At 43.0% G+C, this 22,501-nt stretch overlaps 1 protein-coding gene across 8 annotated transcripts in view; it reads right to left on the bottom strand.

Annotated features, from left to right (window-relative positions):
• The window catches only part of LOC144992115 (inter-alpha-trypsin inhibitor heavy chain H3-like), a 60,912-nt gene extending 38,411 nt beyond the window's left edge, over positions 1–22,501 (bottom strand). For all 8 annotated transcript variants that reach the window (XM_078946929.1, XM_078946927.1, XM_078946928.1 and 5 more), the window contains exon 1: positions 22,343–22,501. In XM_078946929.1, the coding sequence (XP_078803055.1) occupies positions 22,343–22,414 (72 nt within the window). In that variant the 5' untranslated portion in view covers positions 22,415–22,501. The remainder of the gene's footprint in view (positions 1–22,342) is intronic.

A 22,501-nucleotide genomic window follows, 5' to 3' on the forward strand; every position in this document is an offset into this window, starting at 1 on the left:
CACACCAAGTTTCACACGCATATAGCTGAACATGTCTAAATGCTTATTGAATATTCTTTACAGATATAAAATGAACTGGTCAACTGTAGGATGTCATTTCCTCTTACATGCTTCAGTCTTTTCCTCATGCTGCAGCTTGTTCCTCAGCCTGCTCTGTTGCTGGAGTCAAATTTCACCCCCCCCCACACACACACACACACACACACACACCAGCTGCCTGTTTATATGCTAACTAACCCAGAAGTGAGGTGACAATAGTTTAGACACAAGAGGGAGGGCAGACTGCTTTTTCATTTGTTTTGTATGTCTTTCATAGATTTTTATGAATAATCATTGCTTTTCTAGTCATGTAAAATGCAATTAACTTAATATTTTATCTTTTTTTTTTTACAAACAAAACATATGAATGTGCTCCAAAACAAAACCCAACTCTCAGTACAGTTCTACAGATGTAACATAAGACTTAGACAGTAAATGTCTCTTTTATCCTTTTTTAATCAATGCTGCAACTTCTTTTCCTTAATATAAATCCAATGAAATTAAACTACAAAACCAAAAAACACAACGTATAGCAAATTTCTCTAAATAAATTATGTGTATATACAATATGTAGCACTTTTAAACAAAATAATAACAAATCCTTCCAATACAAGCACAGAAAAATGGAACACAAAATTTAAAACCCAAATTTGAAATGGCAATTTTAAAAAGATAATTTTTTCAGCCTGCTAAAAGTGCACAATTGTAAAAGCTCTTTTATATAGACAACTGTTTGGTTGCTTAGAGCTCTAAATATAAAAACAATGCCTTTATGGACGTGGCACGGATGGCACGGATGTTCAGCAGGGTAAACCCCAGGAAAGCGGCGGGACCTGATGGAGTTCCCGGAAAGGTTCTGCGGGCCTGCGCCGATCAACTCTCCCAGGTCTTCACAAAAATCTTCAACCTGTCGCTAGCTCAGGCTTTCATCCCTGCTTGCCTGAAGTCATCCACTATCATCCCGATACCCAAAAAGTCCTCATCCACAGCCTTCCTCACGGACTTCCGCCCAGTTGCACTCACTGCTGTCATCACAAAGTGTCTGGAGCGGCTGCTCCTGGGACACATCAAAGACTCCCTCCCTCCAATCTTCGTCCCCCACCAGTTTGCTTACAAACCAAACAGATCAACGGATGATGCCATTTCCATCACCCTCCACACTGCGCTGAGCCACCTGGAACACAGAGACACCTACGCCAGGATGCTCTTTGTGGACTATAGCTCAGCCTTTAACACAATCATTCCTGACATTCTGGTCAACAAACTGTCTGAACTAGGACTCCACCCACTCACCTGCTCGTGGATCAAGGACTTCCTGACAAACAGACCACAGACAGTCAAACTTGACCCCCACCTCTCCTCCACCCGGACGCTGAGCACAGGCTCCACACAGGGATGTGTGCTGAGTCCTCTGCTGTACACACTGTACACAGCAGACTGCAGACCAGCCCACACCAGCAACACCGTGGTGAAGTTTGCAGACGACACTACTGTGGTGGGGCTGATCTCTGGGGACGACGAGACGGCCTACAGAGACGAAGTCCTGAAACTCTCAAGGTGGTGTCAGGCTAATAACCTCATCCTGAACACCACCAAGACCAAGGAGATCATCCTGGACTTCAGAAAAAACAGAACAGATCCACCCCCACTCTACATCGATGGAAACTGTGTGGAGAGGGTCCACAGCTTCACCCTCCTGGGCACCACCATCTCTGCTGACCTCACATGGTCTAACAACACCATGACTGTCATCAGGAAGGCCCAGCAACGCCTGCACTTCCTGAGAAAACTTAGGAGGAACGACGTCAGCCAGGAGCTGCTGGTAACGTTCTACCGCTCAACCATTGAGAGCATTCTGTCCTATGGCATCACAGTGTGGTTTTCCCACTGCACTGAAGCAGAACGGCAGAGTCTCCAGAGAATGGTAAAGACAGCGCAGAGGATCATCGGCTGCCCCCTCCCCTCACTGAAGGACATTTACCAGTCTCGCTGCCTCAGCAGAGTGACTAGCATCACCACTAACTCCACCCATTCTGCTTTCCCTCTGTTTGAACTGCTGCCCTCTGGAAGGAGGTACAGGTCCATCTGAACCAGGACAAACAGACTAAGAAACAGCTTTTTTCCACAGGCAATTATCATACGGAATGCACATACGTCCACCAACCACACCTCACTCTAATTTTACTACAATGCGTGCAATATCCTGACTGTCTAACCGGGTCACTGTGCAATAACTTGATATTTATTAAGCTGTGCTCACAGCAACTCATGTAATTCCATTCTATTTTATTCACAAATATTTAATATTTAACAGTTTCTGTCCATATTGTTCATTTTTTGTTAAGAGTTGTAAATACAGTATTTCTTTTTCTATTCTATTTTTATTTTTATTTTATGTAACTCCTTCACTCCAAGGCTGCTGCAATTTCATTGTATCCCCATGTACAATGACAATAAACGATTCTGATTCTGATTTTATCACTTAGACACAGATGGAGAACCATATCAACTGGATTGGTAACAGCAACAACCACCGACCAAGCCGGCAAGCCCTGGCAGAAAAGATCCCCACAAGAAACACTGCAGGCTGTTCCATAAAAAATATAGTTTTACCATTGCCTTGCAGATCACAGTTGAAGTGGTTTAGTTTTCCTAAAAAAATTCAGAATGATTGAAGTTACAGGTGAACTTTTAGACAACATTTGATCCAAAAAGGTCCGAAAACGTCTTTTTAGGCAAAACTGCAAACACCTATTTTTTTGCATAACTTATCTTTCAAATATCAGCACAAAAAAATTAAAAACGGTAGGGATCTGTGTTTGCTGCCTTCCATATTTTTTTCAGACTTAAAAGTGTAACAGATGATTTATAAAAAATCCTTTTTCATCCAAAAACCTGTGTTAAATCTGTCTAGACTCCAAACAAACATTTTTTTATGGTAACTTATGTTTCAACAATCGACACCAATTTTCACAGACCTATAGCTAAACATGTCCCATAGCTACCTGAATATTTTCATAGATATAAAATGAACTGGTCATTCTAACATCTGGCATTCTAACATCTAACATCTTACATGTCAAAGCCTCTCTCAGCCTGGCTCTGCTGAAGGAGTCGTGTTACAACCCCGCCCCCTCCTGCTGGGACCCCTGCTATGTAAATTAGCAAGCAGTGAACAGAGAGATGAGGAGTAAGAATGACCATTATTCAGGCATGCATAATCCAAAGACAGCCAGTTAAACACTGAAAGACATATTTTTTCGGTATGTCTTTCATACATCTTTAGTATTAAAAACTCTCCAAGATGAATGTGCCTGACTCCACCTGCAGGTGGATCACAGACTTCCTGACGGACAGACAGCAGTATGTGAGGCTGGGGAAGCTCGTCTCAGATACTCGGACCACAAGCACCGGATCCCCCCAGGGCTGTGTCCTTTCACCCCTGTTACTCTCCCTGTACACAAACAGCTGCACAGCTGGTCACCTGTCTGTCAAACTCCTGAAGTTTGCTGACGACACCACACTCATCGGCCTCATCTCTGACGGAGATGAGTCGGCCTACAGGAGTGAAATAGCCAGGCTGGTGTCATAGTGCAGCGCTAACAACCTGGAGCTTAATGCTCTGAAGACAGTGGAGATGACAGTGGACTTCAGGAAGGCCCCAGCCCCCCTCCCCCCTGTCATCCTCTGTGACTCCCCGGTGACCTCTGTGGAGTCCTTCTGCTTCCTGGGAACCATCATCAGCCAGGACCTCAAGTGGGAGCAGAACATCAGCTCCATCACTAAGAAGGTCCAGCAGAGGATGTACTTCCTGAGGCAGCTGAAGAAGTTTCACCTCCCTGAAAAGATGCTGGTAGACTTTTACACCGCCATCATCGAATCCACCCTCACGTCCTCCATCACAGTCTGGTTCGCTGCGGCCACGGCCAGAGACAAGGCCAAGCTGCAACGCGTCATCCACTCAGCAGAGAAGGTGATCGGCTGCCACCTCCCGTCTCTCCAGGAGCTGCACATCTCCAGGACCTGGAGGCGGGCAGCCAGGATTGTAGCCAACCCCTCTCATCCAGGACATAATCTCTTTCGGCCCCTCCCTTCTGGCAAGAGGCTCCGGTCCATCAGGACCTCGCGCCACAAGAACAGCTTCTTCCCCACTGCAGTCAGCCTGCTGAACAGTACCCCAACTCCCCCAGGTGACCCCCCCTCCCCCCCCGCCCACCAAAGGACTGTCGGTGCCACTTACAGGCCCCACCATCCCAGCCCATCTGTGCTCCCACTTTAATTCACCTTACTCTACTGTATATAGTGTGTTGTTGTTGTTAACTTAATTTTTAACTTATTCTTAATTGCACTATACACCAAGTCAAATTCCTCGTTTTGTAAAGTGCGCTCTACTGAACCTGGCAATAAAACTTTTTCTGATTTCTGATTCTGATTCTGATTCTATTAATCATTGTTTTTTATTCATTCAAAATGCAATTAAATCAATATTTTATCTTTTTTCTTTTCCTTTTTCTTTTTTTTTTATCTCTTATATCCTTTTTTATAATCAATGTTTGAACTTCTTTTCCTTTCTATTGTCATGGTTTCAGTTTGTTGTCTTTTTTTTCGCTTTAGTTCTTGTTCTGTCTTGTTTGGTTCTGTTTTATTTTGAAAGGTTTCCTGTCTTGTCATGTTTCTTGAGTTTTACTTCCTTTGGTCCCCATCTGCCCTAATCGTGTTCACCTGTGTCTTGTCTGCCCTGTCTGTATATAAGTCTTGTCTCTGCCTTCCTCCTGTGCTGGTCCATTAACTTCTGCTCATGTTGATCACGTCTTCTTGTCTGGCGTCCATGTCCCTTGCCAAGCCACAGTAAGTTTTTGTTTTTAGTTTTGTCATCCTGCTCTGCAGCGCTTTTTGTTAGTTAAATAAACCCACTTGCCCTGAACCCGTTTGCCTCCCGTCTCTGCGCCTGGGTCCTACCTGCTCTCGAGCCTCCCCCCCACACGACATCTATACATCCAATGAAATTAAACTACAAATCAACAAACACAACTGATAACAAATGTCTCTAAAAAATGATGTGTATATTTGCAGAACCTTAAAAACACCAAACAAATAACAAATGCTTCCCAATTAAAGCACAAAAAATGGAACACAAAATGTAAAACCCAAGTTAGAAATTGCAATTTGAAAAAGATACTTTTTTCAGCAGCTTTTCAAAATCAATCACCAATTCTACTCTTCTGTGGATGAAACAAAGAACTCCAGAACAATGAAGCCATTTCTCTAAGTCTCTCTCACCTTCAGTTTTAAACAAGGTCTGTGAAAATCCACCATACATTGGTCACATGAACTCAGAGACCTGCTAAAAGTGCACAATTGTAAAAGCTCTTTTATATAGACAACTGTTTGTTTGCTTAGAGCTCTAAATATAAAAAAAATGCTTTTCTATCACCTAGACACAGATGGAGAACCATATCAACTGGATTAATAACAGGGTGGCATGTTTAGACAACATGAAGCTGTCCATCACATTTTTGACCTAAACATGTAAACACATCCTTGGCTCTGCGGTTAGGAAATGGTATTTGGGAATCTATTTATACCAGGAGCCAGCCTGGCCATTGGAACATCGCCACAGTGCCCATCCAGACTGGGACAGCAACGGGGTCCACTTCAGAGCCGTGAGCTGCTGTGTTTAACTCCAGCTGTCCCAGCAAGGGAGACAACTGCAGCAACATCCACTGACCAAGCTGACAAGCCCTGGCAGAAAAGATCCCCACAAGAAAAACACTGGCTCAGGCAGGCTGGTCAAAAAAAAAAAAAAGTTTTGCCATTGTCTTGCAGCTCGCAGATCAAGTGGTTTAGTTTTCCAGTAATGTCAGTCAAGAATGCAAGTTCAGATTCACAATGTTCATATTCACCATATTCAACAGACATCTCCTCCAATAGCACCTTAAAAATCCTGTGCTGTTTTGCTTTGCAGCTGAGGTTGTTTACGATTTTCAGAATAAGAGTCATTATATGTCAAGAGCCAATCACTTCTGCACATAAGGCCTGCTGGTGAATGACGCAGCAGTAATGCAGACATTTTGGAAAGTCTGGGTCAGCTTTACAGTGAGTGATGAAACCTGTTTGTCTATTGATCATAGCAGGAGTCCCATCTGCAGTCACTGTTACCAGCTTTTCTAATTGTACCTTTTTCTGCACAAAAACTCCTTCACTGTGTTATACATTTCAACTCCTCTTGTAGTTGTCTGTTAGGGCAGATGTGTCAGGAGTTCTTCTCTTGTGGAAACCAAAAGCTATGCTGTACTGTTGCCGTCCACAGACTCATCACACTGGACGTTAACCACCTGCACTTTGCAAGATCCCGGTCCAGCTAATTGGCCAAGTTATCAGACATAGCTGACACTCATCTAGACATTGTAGTGGAAATTGAATGAGTTCTATTGTTCTCATCCTTAGGGACAGTGATAGCAATTATCATCATTGCTTGAATTTTTTTCATGCTATATGCAAAAGTCTTTGTCCCTTAAGGCAACAGATTACAGCCCCCCCCCCCCCCCCCCAGGCTGCTGTCGTATTAACAATAGCTTGGAGCTCCAGAATGGACAAGAAAAAACGACGAGAATGGCTCGAGCAGGGCGTTGCTCACGGGGCGGTCGCTCGTGCCATGCGGTCGCACGTGCTCGGGCCCGCTAAATGCTACTTGTAGCTTTAATTATTATTATTATTATTATTCTACCGGAAGAGTCGCCTTTTTGAGGCCTTTAACATACCCCAAAACTCACCAAATTTGGCACACACATCAGGAGTCGCGAAAAATTTTGTATTTTATAGGAGATTGGCATGGGCGCAGAAAAACGGCTCGATAGCGCCACCTACAGTGACTTTTGTCCCGACGCCCCGCATACGCTTTAACGTACAAGCTTGATTTTTACAGGGCATGTTCTTCAGATGGAGACCTACAAAAAAGTCTGAAAGGACCCACCCGTCACTCGCACAGGAAGTCTGATATATTGAGGTCAATATGTCATTTTTGCTTCATTTTGGACATTTGCAGGCCTCGCTCTAGAACGAACTCCTCCTAGAGATTTTGGAGTAATGACTCCAAACTTTGGTTTTGTAAACTAAACACATGTCCGATGTTAAATTGCGAAGCTTTTAAGTTTTTACGGTTGTTTGTGACCGTGGCGGCGCGTCGAAAATGGAGGTCATTTTGAAAACACGCCATGAAAAGAAAAATGGCCATTACTCAGCCATGCAAAATCCAATCTGATCCAAAATTGATATGCATGATTGTAGTCTGACTCTGAACACATCAGAGGTGGAAAAATCCAGAACATGTGTAGCGCCACCTGCTGGCAACATGAAATGACATGTTTTACTTGGAGCATCACTGCTCCAAGTAGGATGAGCCGACACACCTCAAAATGATGTCCACCTGTTGAAAAGCCATTGAAGTTTGCTCTGATAAAAAGCCATAACTTTCAATGCGGGGGTGTGGTCGTGACAGAGCGGCGAAGTTGGGCGTCTCGCCATGCACACAAAAGTTGCTCTCACGTGCACATTCCTTGTCCAATCTCACTGAAATTCAATGGAGGTGATGAGGCTTCCATTCTGAACCAATGGATATGACAATCTTGGACGAGCTCCATAGCGCCACCTAGATATTGACAAATACATTTTATGTCACATTCTGACCTATGTTTTCTCTGTGTTTTGTCCGATGTTCATAAAATTACAACAGGAGATACTCATAAGGGTCTTCTCTCATCGTCTAAAGTTTCATGGGTGTACACCTGACGGTGCCTGCGCAAGCCACCACCAAACAGGAAGTGGTTGATTGCGTTGCAGTCAGATAATTAAAAATTCATAAAAAATCAGCCGTTTGTATCACAAGGCTGAGATTTCAGAATGAGATGCCTCTTACATATCTCCAACTTAGATATACAGCACTTGTATGGGTGAACAAAAACGGCTCAATAGCGCCACCTACCATGTTTGTTTTTGAGAGCCCCGCCATGTTCTTTAACATACAAGCTTGATTTTTACAGGACATGTTCATCAGATGAAAACCTACAAAAAAGTCCCTTGGGACCAAGCTGTCAGTTGCACAGGAAGTCTGCTATATTGGTGTCAATATGTCATTTTTGGTGTATTTTGGTCATTCGCAGGCCTCGTTCTAGAACGAACTCCTCCTAGAGCTTTGTGAATAATTACTCCAAACTTTGGTTTTGTAAACTAAACACATGTCCGATGTTAAATTGCGAAGCTTTTAAGTTTTTACGGTTGTTTGTAACCGTGGCGGCGGGTCGAAAATGGATGTCATTTCGAAAACACGCCATGAAAAGAAAAATGGCCATTACTCAGCCATGCATAATCCAATCTGATCCAAAATTGATGTTCATAATTGTAGTCTGACTCTGAACACGTCTGCAGTGAAAGAATCCGGAAAAAGTGTAGCGCCACCTGCTGGCAAAAGGAAATGACATGTTTGACTTGGAGCATCACTGCTCCAAGTAGGATGAGCAAACACACCTCAAAATGACGTCCACCTGTTGAAAAACCATTGAAGTTTACTCTGACAAAAAACCATAACTTTCAATGCGGGGGTGTGGTCGTGACAGAGCGGCAAAGTTGGGCGTCTCGCCATGTACAAAAGTTGCTCTCACGTGCACATTCCTTGTCCGATCTCACTGAAATTCAATGGATATGATAAAGCTTCCATTCTGAACCCATGGATATGAAAACTTTGGACGAGCTCTATAGCGCCACCTAGTTATTGCATGGGGCACATTCTGCCCTGTATTTTCTCTGTGCTTTGTCCGATGTTCATAAAATTACAACAGGAGATACTCAGAAGGGTTTTCTCTCATCGTTTAAAGTTTCATGGGTGTACACCTGACGGTGCCTGCGCAAGCCACCGCCAAACATGAAGTCGTTGATGGCATGTCAGTCAGATAATTAGAAATTCATAAAAAATCAGCCGTTTGTCTCTTTAGGCTGAGATTTCAGAATGAGAGGCCTCTTACATATCTCCAACTTATATATACAGCACTTGCATAAGTGCACAAAAACGGCTCAATAGCACCACCTACCATGTTTGTTTTAGCGAGCCCCGCCATGTTCTTTAACATACAAGCTTGATATTTACAGGATATGTTCATCAGATGAAAACCTACAAAAAAGTCCCTTGGGACCAAGCTGTCAGTTGCACAGGAAGTCTGCTATATTGGTGTCAATATGTCATTTTTGCTTCATTTTGGTCATTTGCAGGCCTCCTTCTAGAACGAACTCCTCCTAGAGATTTATGAATAATGACTCCAAACTTTGGTTTTGTAAACTAAACACATGTTCGATGTTAAATTGCGAAGCTTTTAAGTTTTTACGGTTGTTTGTGACCGTGGCGGCACGTCAAAATTGGAGGTCGTTTCGAAAACACGCCATGAAAAGAAAAATGGCCATTACTCAGCCATACATAATCTAATCTGATCTAAAATTGATGTTCATGATTGCAGTCTGACTCTGAACACATCTTCAGTGAAAGAATCCAGGAAAAGTGTAGCGCCACCTGCTGTCAACAGGAAATTACATGTTTTACTTGGAGCATCACTGCTCCAAGTAGGATGAGCAAACACACCTCAAAATGACGTCCACCTGTTGAAAAACCATTGAAGTTTACTCTGATAAAAAACCATAACTTTCAAAGCGGGGGTGTGGTCGTGACAGAGCGGCGAAGTTGGGCGTCTTGCCATGTACAAAAGTTGCTCTCACGTGCACACTGAAATTCAATGGATATGATAAAGCTTCCATTCTGAACCCATGGATATGCCAACTTTGGACGAGCTCTATAGCGCCACCTAAATATTGCATGGGGCACATTCCTGTATTTTTTCTGTGCTTTGTCCGATGTTCATAAAATTACAACAGAAGATACTAACAAGGGTGTTCTCTCATCGTTTAAAGTTTCATGGGTGTACACCTGACGGTGCCTGCGCAAGCCACCGCCAAACAGGAAGTGGTTGATTGCGTTGCAGTTGGATAATTAAAAATTCATAAAAAATCAGCCGTTTGTATCACGAGGCTGAGATTTCAGAATGAGATGCCTCCTACATATCTCCAACTTAGTGTCCAGAGCCAATCACTTTTACACTTAAGGCCTACTGGTGAATGAAGCAGCAGTAATGCAGACATTTTGGAAAGTCTGGGTCAGCTTTACAGTGAGTGATGAAACCTGTTTGTCTATTGATCATAGCAGGAGTCCCGTCTGCAGTCACTGCTACCAGCTTTTCTAATGGTATCTTTTTCTGCACAAAAACTTCTTTACCGTGTTATACATTTCAACTCCTCCTATATTTGTTTGTAAGGGCAGTTCTGTCAAGAGTTCTTCTCTTGATGTAAAGAAAAACAAAAAAACAAACAAACACACAGCTGCGCTGCACTGTTGCTGTCTAGAGAATCTTCAAACTGGATGCAAAAACACATGCGCTTTGCAAGATCCCGGTCCACCTGATCGGCCAAGTTATCAAACATAGCTGACACTTGTATAGACATTGTAGTGGAAATTAGATCACTTCTATTTTTCACATCTTTAGGTACAGTGTTAGTGATTATCATCATTGCTTGATTGACAACTTTTTAATCTGAAAAGGCCTTCTGGATGAGAAAATGAGCAGGACTAAACAAAGCTTTGTTTGAAATTTTTTTTCACAATATATGAAAAAATATCAGTCCTTAAACGAAACAGATTACAGTCCCCCCCCACCCCCACCTTCCGCCGACAGGCTGCTGTCATGTTAAATGTAGCTTGCAGCTCCAGAATGCAGAAGGAAGAACGACACAAAACGGCTCGAGCAGGGCGTTGCTGATTCACTCATTCGTTCATGCTATATGCAAAAGTCTTTGTCCCTTAAGGCAACAGATTACAGTCCCCCCCCACCCCCCACAGGCTGCTTTCATATTAACATTAGCTTGGAGCTCCAGAATGGACAAGAAAGAACGACGAGAATGGCTCGAGCAGGGCTTTGCTCACGGGGCGGTCGCTCATGCCAGGCGGTCGCACGTGCTCGGGCCCGCTAAATGCTACTTGTAGCTTTAATTATTATTATTTTTCTTCCGCCGGAAGAATCGCATTTTTGAGGCCTTTAACATACCCCAAAACTCACCAAATTTGGCACACACATCAGGAGTCGCGAAAAATTTCGTATTTTATTGGAAATTGGCATGGGTGCGCAAAAAAGGCTCCACAGCGCCACCTACACTGACTTTTGTCCCGACGCCCCGCATATGCTTTAATTTACAAGCTTGATTTTTTCAGGGCATGTTCTTCAGATGGAGACCTACAAAAAAGTCTGAAAGGACCCACCTGTCAGTCGCACAGGAAGTCTGCTATATTGAGGTCAATATGTCATTTTTGCTCTATTTTGGACATTTGCAGGCCTCCTTCTAGAACGAACTCCTCCTAGAGATTTGTGAGTAATGACTCCAAACTTTGGTTTTGTAAACTAAACACATTTCCAATGTTAAATTGCGAAGCTTTTAAGTTTTTACGGTTGTTTGTGACCGTGGCGGCGCGTAGAAATTCGACGTTGTTTCGAAAACACGCCATGAAAAGAAAAATGGCCAAAATGGAACATGAGCACTCGCCTGGGCGCGGGTGTTGGCTCACCTTTGCACTGGCGGTTTGCGTGACTGAATGACTGAAATGTTTCACACTAGTTGGTTTTAAGGCATAGGTATGCGTGTGAGCACTATCTGTTTTGTGCACATGTCGACAGGTGTACATTTTTGCAACTAGCAGGTGTGTTTGACACTTGGGTGTGTGTGTGGACAGGCTCCGCCCTTTTTGTACTGCATTTGAGCCTTACCGTGGTGATTGACAACCAGTAAGCTTGTTGCTCTATGCTGCTTCATGGTCTTATCCCCCTTCCCCTCCTACTGTCACCCTCCTTCCCCCCCTCTTTCTAACGTCCCTCTCTCTTCTTCCCCTCTTTCCTTTTCCGTCCGGTCCAACACCAAAGATCTTCAAACATGTTTGAAATTAATAAAGTTTGGCCTCAATTACAAAAGGGGTTTATTCAGACATACCTTTGGTTTGTCTGAAGATTAATAACCCCTCTTGTTAAAGTAAAATATGTCCAACACAAGAGGCCCTCAGCTCTCATCTGTTTGCCCAGCTGTTGGACAGGACAAGGTAAAAAAAAAAAAAAAAAAAAAAAAAAAAAAAAAAAAAAAAAAAAAAAAAAAAAAAAAAAAAAATGGCCATAACTCAGCCATGCATAATCCAATCTGATCCAAAATTGATATGCATGATTGTAGTCTGACTCTGAACACATCTGCAGTGAAAGAATCCGGAAAAAGTGTAGCGCCACCTGCTGGCAAGATGAAATGACATGTTTTACTTGGAGCATCACTGCTCCAAGTAGGATGAGCCGACACACCTGAAAATGACATCCACCTGTTGAAAAGCCATTGAAGTTTACTCTGACAAAAAACCATAACTTTCAATGCGGGGGTGTGGTCGTGACAGAGCGGCAAAGTTGGGCATCTCGCCATGCACACAAAAGTTGCTCTCACGTGCACATTCCTTGTCCAATCTCACTGAAATTCAATGGATATGATGAAGCTTCTATTCTGAACCCATGGATATGACAATCTTGGACGAGCTCTATAGCGCCACCTAGTTATTGCATTGGGCACATTCTGCCCTGTATTTTCTCTTTGCTTTGTCCGATGTGCATGAAATTAAAACTGGAGATACTCTGAAGGGTCCTCTCTCATAATCTGAAGTTTCATGGGTGTACACCTGACGGTGCCTGCGTAACAGGAAGTGGTCGATTATGTGCACCCAAATAATAGAAATTTATTATAAATCAGCCGTTTGTCTCAGGAAGCTGAGATTTCAGAATTAGATGCCTTTAATAACCTCCAGCTTTGATATGTAACACAATAGGGTCTATGAGAAACTTCATACCTCTTTTTTTCCTATGCAATTTTGGACTGAACAAAGATTTTTAGCATAAATTCTGTTTAGGTTATCAGCACCAAGAATTCAACTTTCATAGGCATTTATGTGCTACTGCTTCCTAAAAAAATTCAGAATGATTGAAGTTACAGGTGAACTTTTAGACAACATTTCATCCAAAAAGGTCCGAAAACGTCTTTTTAGGCAAAACTACAAACACCTATTTTTTTTCATAACTTAATCATCATATATCAACACCATTTATTTTTTTAAATGTAGGGATCTGTGTTTGCTGCCTTCCATATTTTTTTCAGAAGTCCAGGTGAAACAGATGATTTTAAAAAAATCCTGATTCATCCCAAAACCTGTGCTTTTTCCGTCTGGACTCCAAACAAGTGCGTTTTAAAATTACTTATGCTTCAAATATCCACACCAAGTTTCACACGCATATAGCTGAACATGTTTAAATGCTTCTTGAATATTCTTTACAGATATAAAATGAACTGGTCAACTGTAGGATGTCATTTCCTCTTACATGCTTCAGTCTTTTCCTCATGCTGCAGCCTGCTCCTCAATCTGCCCTGTTGCTGGAGTCAAATTTCACCCCCCCCCCCCCCACACACACACACCAGCTGCCTGTTCATATGCTAACTAACCCAGAAGTGAGGTGACAATAGTTTAGACACAAGAGGGAGGGCAGACTGCTTTTTCATTTGTTTTGTATGTCTTTCATAGATTTTTATGAATAATCATTGCTTTTCTAGTCATGTAAAATGCAATTAACTTAATATTTTATCTTTTTTTTTTACAAACAAAACATATGAATGTGCTCCAAAACAAAACCCAACTCTCAGTACAGTTCTACAGATGTAACATAAGACTTAGACAGTAAATGTCTCTTTTATCCTTTTTTAATCAATGCTGCAACTTCTTTTCCTTAATATAAATGCAATGAAATTAAACTACAAAACCAAAAAACACAACCTATAGCAAATTTCTCTAAATAAATTATGTGTATATACAATATGTAGCACTTTTAAACAAAATAATAACAAATCCTTCCAATACAAGCACAGAAAAATGGAACACAAAATTTAAAACCCAAATTTGAAATGGAAATTTTAAAAAGATAATTTTTTCAGCCTGCTAAAAGTGCACAATTGTAAAAGCTCTTTTATATAGACAACTGTTTGGTTGCTTAGAGCTCTAAATATAAAAACAATGCCTTTATGGACGTGGCACGGATGGCACGGATGTTCAGCAGGGTAAACCCCAGGAAAGCGGCGGGACCTGATGGAGTTCCCGGAAAGGTTCTGCGGGCCTGCGCCGATCAACTCTCCCAGGTCTTCACAAAAATCTTCAACCTGTCGCTAGCTCAGGCTTTCATCCCTGCTTGCCTGAAGTCATCCACTATCATCCCGATACCCAAAAAGTCCTCATCCACAGCCTTCCTCACGGACTTCCGCCCAGTTGCACTCACTGCTGTCATCACAAAGTGTCTGGAGCGGCTGCTCCTGGGACACATCAAAGACTCCCTCCCTCCAATCTTCGTCCCCCACCAGTTTGCTTATAAAGCAAACAGATCAACGGATGATGCCATTTCCATCACCCTCCACACTGCGCTGAGCCACCTGGAACACAGAGACACCTACGCCAGGATGCTCTTTGTGGACTATAGCTCAGCCTTTAACACAATCATTCCTGACATTCTGGTCAACAAACTGTCTGAACTAGGACTCCACCCACTCACCTGCACATGGATCAAGGACTTCCTGACAAACAGACCACAGACAGTCAAACTTGACCCCCACCTCTCCTCCACCCGGACGCTGAGCACAGGCTCCACACAGGGATGTGTGCTGAGTCCTCTGCTGTACACACTGTACACAGCAGACTGCAGACCAGCCCACTTCAGCAACACCGTGGTGAAGTTTGCAGACGACACTACTGTGGTGGGGCTGATCTCTGGGGACGACGAGACGGCCTACAGAGACGAAGTCCTGAAACTCTCAAGGTGGTGTCAGGCTAATAACCTCATCCTGAACACCACCAAGACCAAGGAGATCATCCTGGACTTCAGAAAAAACAGAACAGATCCACCCCCACTCTACATCGATGGAAACTGTGTGGAGAGGGTCCACAGCTTCACCCTCCTGGGCACCACCATCTCTGCTGACCTCACGTGGTCTAACAACACCATGACTGTCATCAGGAAGGCCCAGCAACGCCTGCACTTCCTGAGAAAACTTAGGAGGAACGACGTCAGCCAGGAGCTGCTGGTAACGTTCTACCGCTCAACCATTGAGAGCATTCTGTCCTATGGCATCACAGTGTGGTTTTCCCACTGCACTGAAGCAGAACGGCAGAGTCTCCAGAGAGTGGTAAAGACAGCGCAGAGGATCATCGGCTGCCCCCTCCCCTCACTGAAGGACATTTACCAGTCTCGCTGCATCAGCAGAGTGACTAGCATCACCACTAACTCCACCCATTCTGCTTTCCCTCTGTTTGAACTGCTGCCCTCTGGAAGGAGGTACAGGTCCATCAGAACCAGGACAAACAGACTAAGAAACAGCTTTATTCCATAGGCAATTATCATACGGAATGCACATACGTCCACCAACCACACCTCACTCTAATTTTACTACAATGCGTGCAATATCCTGGCTGTCTAACCGGGTCACTGTGCAATAACTTGATATTTATTAAGCTGTGCTCACAGCAACTCATGTAATTCCATTCTATTTTATTCACAAATATTTAATATTTAACAGTTTCTGTCCATATTGTTCATTTTTTGTTAAGAGTTGTAAATACAGTATTTCTTTTTCTATTCTATTTTTATTTTTATTTTATGTAACTCCTTCACTCCAAGGCTGCTGCAATTTCATTGTATCCCCATGTACAATGACAATAAACGATTCTGATTCTGATTATATCACTTAGACACAGATGGAGAACCATATCAACTGGATTGGTAACAGCAACAACCACCGACCAAGCCGGCAAGCCCTGGCAGAAAAGATCCCCACAAGAAACACTGCAGGCTGTTCCATAAAAAATATAGTTTTACCATTGCCTTGCAGATCACAGTTGAAGTGGTTTAGTTTTCCTAAAAAAATTCAGAATGATTGAAGTTACAGGTGAACTTTTAGACAACATTTGATCCAAAATGGTCCGAAAACGTCTTTTTAGGCAAAACTGCAAACACCTATTTTTTTGCATAACTTATCTTTCAAATATCAGCACAAAAAAATTAAAAACGGTAGGGATCTGTGTTTGCTGCCTTCCATATTTTTTTCAGACTTAAAAGTGTAACAGATGATTTATAAAAAATCCTTTTTCATCCAAAAACCTGTGTTAAATCTGTCTAGACTCCAAACAAACATTTTTTTATGGTAACTTATGTTTCAACAATCGACACCAATTTTCACACACCTATAGCTGAACATGTCCCATAGCTCCCTGAATATTTTCATAGATATAAAATGAACTGGTCATTCTAACATGTAGCATTCTAACATCTAACATCTTACATGTCAAAGCCTCTCTCAGCCTGGCTCTGCTGAAGGAGTCGTGTTACAACCCCGCCCCCTCCTGCTGGGACCCCTGCTATGTAAATTAGCAAGCAGTGAACAGAGAGATGAGGAGTAAGAATGGCCATTACTCAGGCATGCATAATCCAAAGACAGCCAGTTAAACACTGAAAGACATATTTTTTCGGTATGTCTTTCATACATCTTTAGTATTAAAAACTCTCCAAGATGAATGTGCCTGACTCCACCTGCAGGTGGATCACAGACTTCCTGACGGACAGACAGCAGTATGTGAGGCTGGGGAAGCTCGTCTCAGATACTCGGACCACAAGCACCGGATCCCCCCAGGGCTGTGTCCTTTCACCCCTGTTACTCTCCCTGTACACAAACAGCTGCACAGCTGGTCACCTGTCTGTCAAACTCCTGAAGTTTGCTGACGACACCACACTCATCGGCCTCATCTCTGACGGAGATGAGTCGGCCTACAGGAGTGAAATAGCCAGGCTGGTGTCATAGTGCAGCGCTAACAACCTGGAGCTTAATGCTCTGAAGACAGTGGAGATGACAGTGGACTTCAGGAAGGCCCCAGCCCCCCTCCCCCCTGTCATCCTCTGTGACTCCCCGGTGACCTCTGTGGAGTCCTTCTGCTTCCTGGGAACCATCATCAGCCAGGACCTCAAGTGGGAGCAGAACATCAGCTCCATCACTAAGAAGGTCCAGCAGAGGATGTACTTCCTGAGGCAGCTGAAGAAGTTTCACCTCCCTGAAAAGATGCTGGTAGACTTTTACACCGCCATCATCGAATCCACCCTCACGTCCTCCATCACAGTCTGGTTCGCTGCGGCCACGGCCAGAGACAAGGCCAAGCTGCAACGCGTCATCCACTCAGCAGAGAAGGTGATCGGCTGCCACCTCCCGTCTCTCCAGGAGCTGCACATCTCCAGGACCTGGAGGCGGGCAGCCAGGATTGTAGCCAACCCCTCTCATCCAGGATATAATCTCTTTCGGCCCCTCCCTTCTGGCAAGAGGCTCCGGTCCATCAGGACCAGGACCTCGCGCCACAAGAACAGCTTCTTCCCCACTGCAGCCAGCCTGCTGAACAGAACCCCAACTCCCCCAGGTGACCCCCCCCCCCCCGCCCACCAAAGGACTGTCGGTGCCACTTACAGGCCCCACCATCCCAGCCCATCTGTGCTCCCACTTTAATTCACCTTACTCTACTGTATATAGTGTGTTGTTGTTGTTAACTTAATTTTTAACTTATTCTTAATTGCACTATACACCAAGTCAAATTCCTCGTTTTGTAAAGTGCGCTCTACTGAACCTGGCAATAAAACTTTTTCTGATTTCTGATTCTATTAATCATTGTTTTTTATTCATTCAAAATGCAATTAAATCAATATTTTATCTTTTTTCTTTTCCTTTTTCTTTTTTTTTATCTCTTATATCCTTTTTTATAATCAATGTTTGAACTTCTTTTCCTTTCTATTGTCATGGTTTCAGTTTGTTGTCTTGTTTTTCGCTTTAGTTCTTGTTCTGTCTTGTTTGGTTCTGTTTCCTGTTTTATTTTGAAAGGTTTCCTGTCTTGTCATGTTTCTTGAGTTTTACTTCCTTTGGTCCCCATCTGCCCTAATCGTGTTCACCTGTGTCTTGTCTGCCCTGTCTGTATATAAGTCTTGTCTCTGCCTTCCTCCTGTGCTGGTCCATTAACTTCTGCTCATGTTGATCACGTCTTCTTGTCTGGCGTCCATGTCCCTTGCCATGCCACAGTAAGTTTTTGTTTTTAGTTTTGTCATCCTGCTCTGCAGCGCTTTTTGTTAGTTAAATAAACCCACTTGCCCTGAACCCGTTTGCCTCCCGTCTCTGCGCCTGGGTCCTACCTGCTCTCGAGCCTCCCCCCCACACGACATCTATACATCCAATGAAATTAAACTACAAATCAACAAACACAACTGATAACAAATGTCTCTAAAAAATGATGTGTATATTTGCAGAACCTTAAAAACACCAAACAAATAACAAATGCTTCCCAAATAAAGCACAAAAAATGGAACACAAAATGTAAAACCCAAGTTAGAAATTGCAATTTGAAAAAGATACTTTTTTCAGCAGCTTTTCAAAATCAATCACCAATTCTACTCTTCTGTGGATGAAACAAAGAACTCCAGAACAATGAAGCCATTTCTCTAAGTCTCTCTCACCTTCAGTTTTAAACAAGGTCTGTGAAAATCCACCATACATTGGTCACATGAACTCAGAGACCTGCTAAAAGTGCACAATTGTAAAAGCTCTTTTATATAGACAACTGTTTGTTTGCTTAGAGCTCTAAATATAAAAAAAAAATGCTTTTCTATCACCTAGACACAGATGGAGAACCATATCAACTGGATTAATAACAGGGTGGCATGTTTAGGTTTAAACTTACATCAATAGACAACATGAAGCTGTCCATCACATTTTTGACCTAAACATGTAAACACATCCTTGGCTCTGCGGTTAGGAAATGGTATTTGGGAATCTCTTTATACCAGGAGCCAGCCTGGCCATTGGAACATCGCCACAGTGCCCATCCAGACTGGGACAGCAACGGGGTCCACTTCAGAGCCGTGAGCTGCTGTGTTTAACTCCAGCTGTCCCAGCAAGGGAGACAACTGCAGCAACATCCACTGACCAAGCTGACAAGCCCTGGCAGAAAAGATCCCCACAAGAAAAACACTGGCTCAGGCAGGCTGGTCAAAAAAAAATAGTTTTGCCATTGTCTTGCAGCTCGCAGATCAAGTGGTTTAGTTTTCCAGTAATGTCAGTCAAGAATGCAAGTTCAGATTCACAATGTTCATATTCACCATATTCAACAGACATCTCCTCCAATAGCACCTTAAAAATCCTGTGCTGTTTTGCTTTGCAGCTGAGGTTGTCTACGATTTTCAGAATAAGAGTCATTATATGTCCAGAGCCAATCACTTCTGCACATAAGGCGTGCTGGTGAATGAAGCAGCAGTAATGCAGACATTTTGGAAAGTCTGGGTCAGCTTTACAGTGAGTGATGAAACCTGTTTGTCTATTGATCATAGCAGGAGTCCCATCTGCAGTCACTGCTACCAGCTTTTCGAATTGTACCTTTTTCTGCACAAAAACTCCTTCACCGTGTTATACATTTCAACTCCTCTTGTAGTTGTCTGTTAGGGCAGATGTGTCAGGAGTTCTTCTCTTGTGGAAACCAAAAGCTATGCTGTACTGTTGCCGTCCACAGACTCATCACACTGGACGTTAACCACCTGCACTTTGCAAGATCCCGGTCCAGCTAATTGGCCAAGTTATCAGACATAGCTGACACTCATCTAGACATTGTAGTGGAAATTGAATGAGTTCTATTGTTCTCATCCTTAGGGACAGTGATAGCAATTATCATCATTGCTTGAATTTTTTTCATGCTATATGCAAAAGTCTTTGTCCCTTAAAGCAACAGATTACAGCCCCCCCCCAGGCTGCTGTCGTATTAACAATAGCTTGGAGCTCCAGAATGGACAAGAAAAAACGACGAGAATGGCTCGAGCAGGGCGTTGCTCACGGGGCGGTCGCTCGTGCCATGCGGTCGCACGTGCTCGGGCCCGCTAAATGCTACTTGTAGCTTTAATTATTATTCTTTTTCTTCCGACGGAAGAGTCGCCTTTTTGAGGCCTTTAACATACCCCAAAACTCACCAAATTTGGCACACACATCAGGAGTCGCGAAAAATTTCGTATTTTACAGGAGATTGGCATGGGCGCACAAAAACGGCTCGACAGCGCCACCTACAGTGACATTTGTCCCGAGCCCCCGCATATGCTTTGACATACAAGCTTGATTTTTTCAGGACATGTTCATCAGATGGAAACCTACAAAAAAGTCTCTTGGTACCAAGCTGTCAGTCGCACAGGAAGTCTGCTATATTGGTGTCAATATGTCATTTTTGCTCTATTTTGGACATTTGTAGGCCTCCTTCTAGAACGAACTCCTCCTAGAGATTTATGAATAATGACTCCAAACTTTGGTTTTGTAAACTAGACCCATGTCCGATGTTAAATTGCGAAGCTTTAAAGGTATTACGGATGTTTGTGACCGTGGCGGCGCGTCGAACTTGGAGGTCATTTTGAAAACACGCCATGAAAAGAAAAATGGCCATTACTCAGCCATGCAAAATCCAATCTGATCCAAAGTTGATATGCATGATTGTAGTCTGACTCTGAACACATCTGCAGTGGAAGAATCTGGAACAAGTGTAGCGCCACCTGCTGGCAGCAGGAAATGACATGTTTGACTTGGAGCATCACTGCTCCAAGTAGGATGAGCCGACACACCTCAAAATGATGTCCATCTGTTGAAAAGCCATTGAAGTTTACTCTGATAAAAAGCCATAACTTTGAACGCAGGGGTGTGGTCGTGACAGAGCGGCGAAGTTGGGCGTCTCGCTGTGCACACAAAAGTTGCTCTCACGTGCACATTCCTTGTCCAATCTCACTGAAATTCAATGGAGGTAATGAGGCTTCCATTCTGAACCAATGGATATGACAATCTTGGACGAACTCCACAGCGCCACCTAGATATTGACAAATACATTTTATGTCACATTCTGACCTATCTTTTCTCTGCGCTTCGTCCGACGTGCATGAAATTAAAACTGGAGATACTCAGAAAGGTCCTCTCTCATCATCTAAAATTTCATGGGTGTACATCTGACTGTGCCTTCATAAGGCCCCCCCAAACAGGAAGTGGTCAATTGCACTTACTCATAAAACAAAGCTTCATAGCAAATCAGCCGTTTGTCTCAGGAAGCTGAGATTTCAGAGTTAGATGCCTCTTACAAATCTCCAACTTTGATAGATAGCACTATAGGGTCTACGAGAAACTTCATACCGGTGTTTTTCCTATGCAATTTTGGACTGAACAAAGATTTTTAGCATAAATTCTGTTTAGGTTATCAGCACCAAGAATTCAACTTTCATAGGCATTTATGTGCTACTGCTTCCTAAAAAAATTCAGAATGATTGAAGTTACAGGTGAACTTTTAGACAGCATTTCATCCAAAAAGGTCCGAAAACGTCTTTTTAGGCAAAACTGCAAACACCTATTTTTTTGCATAACTTATCTTTGAAATATCAACACAAAAAAATTAAAAACGGTAGGGATCTGTGTTTGCTGCCTTCCATATTTTTTTCAGACTTAAAAGTGTAACAGATGATTTATAAAAAATTACAGCCCCCCCCCCAGGCTGCTGTCGTAATAACAATTGCTTGGAGCTCCAGAATGGACAAGAAAAAACGACGAGAATGGCTCGAGCAGGGCGTTGCTCACGGGGCGGTCGCTCGTGCCATGCGGTCGCACATGCTCGGGCCCGCTAAATGCTACTTGTAGCTTTAATTATGATTTGTGCTTTGTGGTTGAGATTAAGATCCAGTGGGATTACACCAAATATTGCAGAAATTAGAGAAGGTTTTATAGGCCTTTGTAAAACATCTGAAAATACTTTAAATATTGACTGCCAGAAGCAACTTAATTTTACAAACGACCAAAACATATGTGAGGTGGTGGCCGTTGATTGTTAACATCGATCACAAACTGGATTAATATCTGGAATGAATTTTGTAAGTTTTGCTTTAGACCAATGGAGTCTATGTACAAGTTTAATTTGAGTAATCCTGTGACGTGAGCAATTTGCGTTTTCATTTTTGCCTTTGTATTTTTCATTTCAAACACAGAGTTAACCATCGAGAAATCTAATTTTTTAACAGATCATTATAAAACATGTATGTTTCTATGTATCCTATCTAAAGCCTGGTCATACCTGGTTCGGTTGTGTGACAGCAGAAGCCAGCAGCAGCCCAAAGACGGTGAGTCCCACCACCGCTCTCCCCATGATGCTTCAGAGCCTAGTGAGACCCAGGCAGCTGCAGCTGGACTTTAAACACCTGACCAGTATCTTCGAGGACCAAAGTCAAACCTC

Source organism: Oryzias latipes, chromosome 5 (assembly GCF_053564925.1).
Source record: "Oryzias latipes strain Hd-rR chromosome 5, Olatipes_Hd-rR_3.1".
NCBI lineage: Eukaryota > Metazoa > Chordata > Actinopteri > Beloniformes > Adrianichthyidae > Oryzias > Oryzias latipes.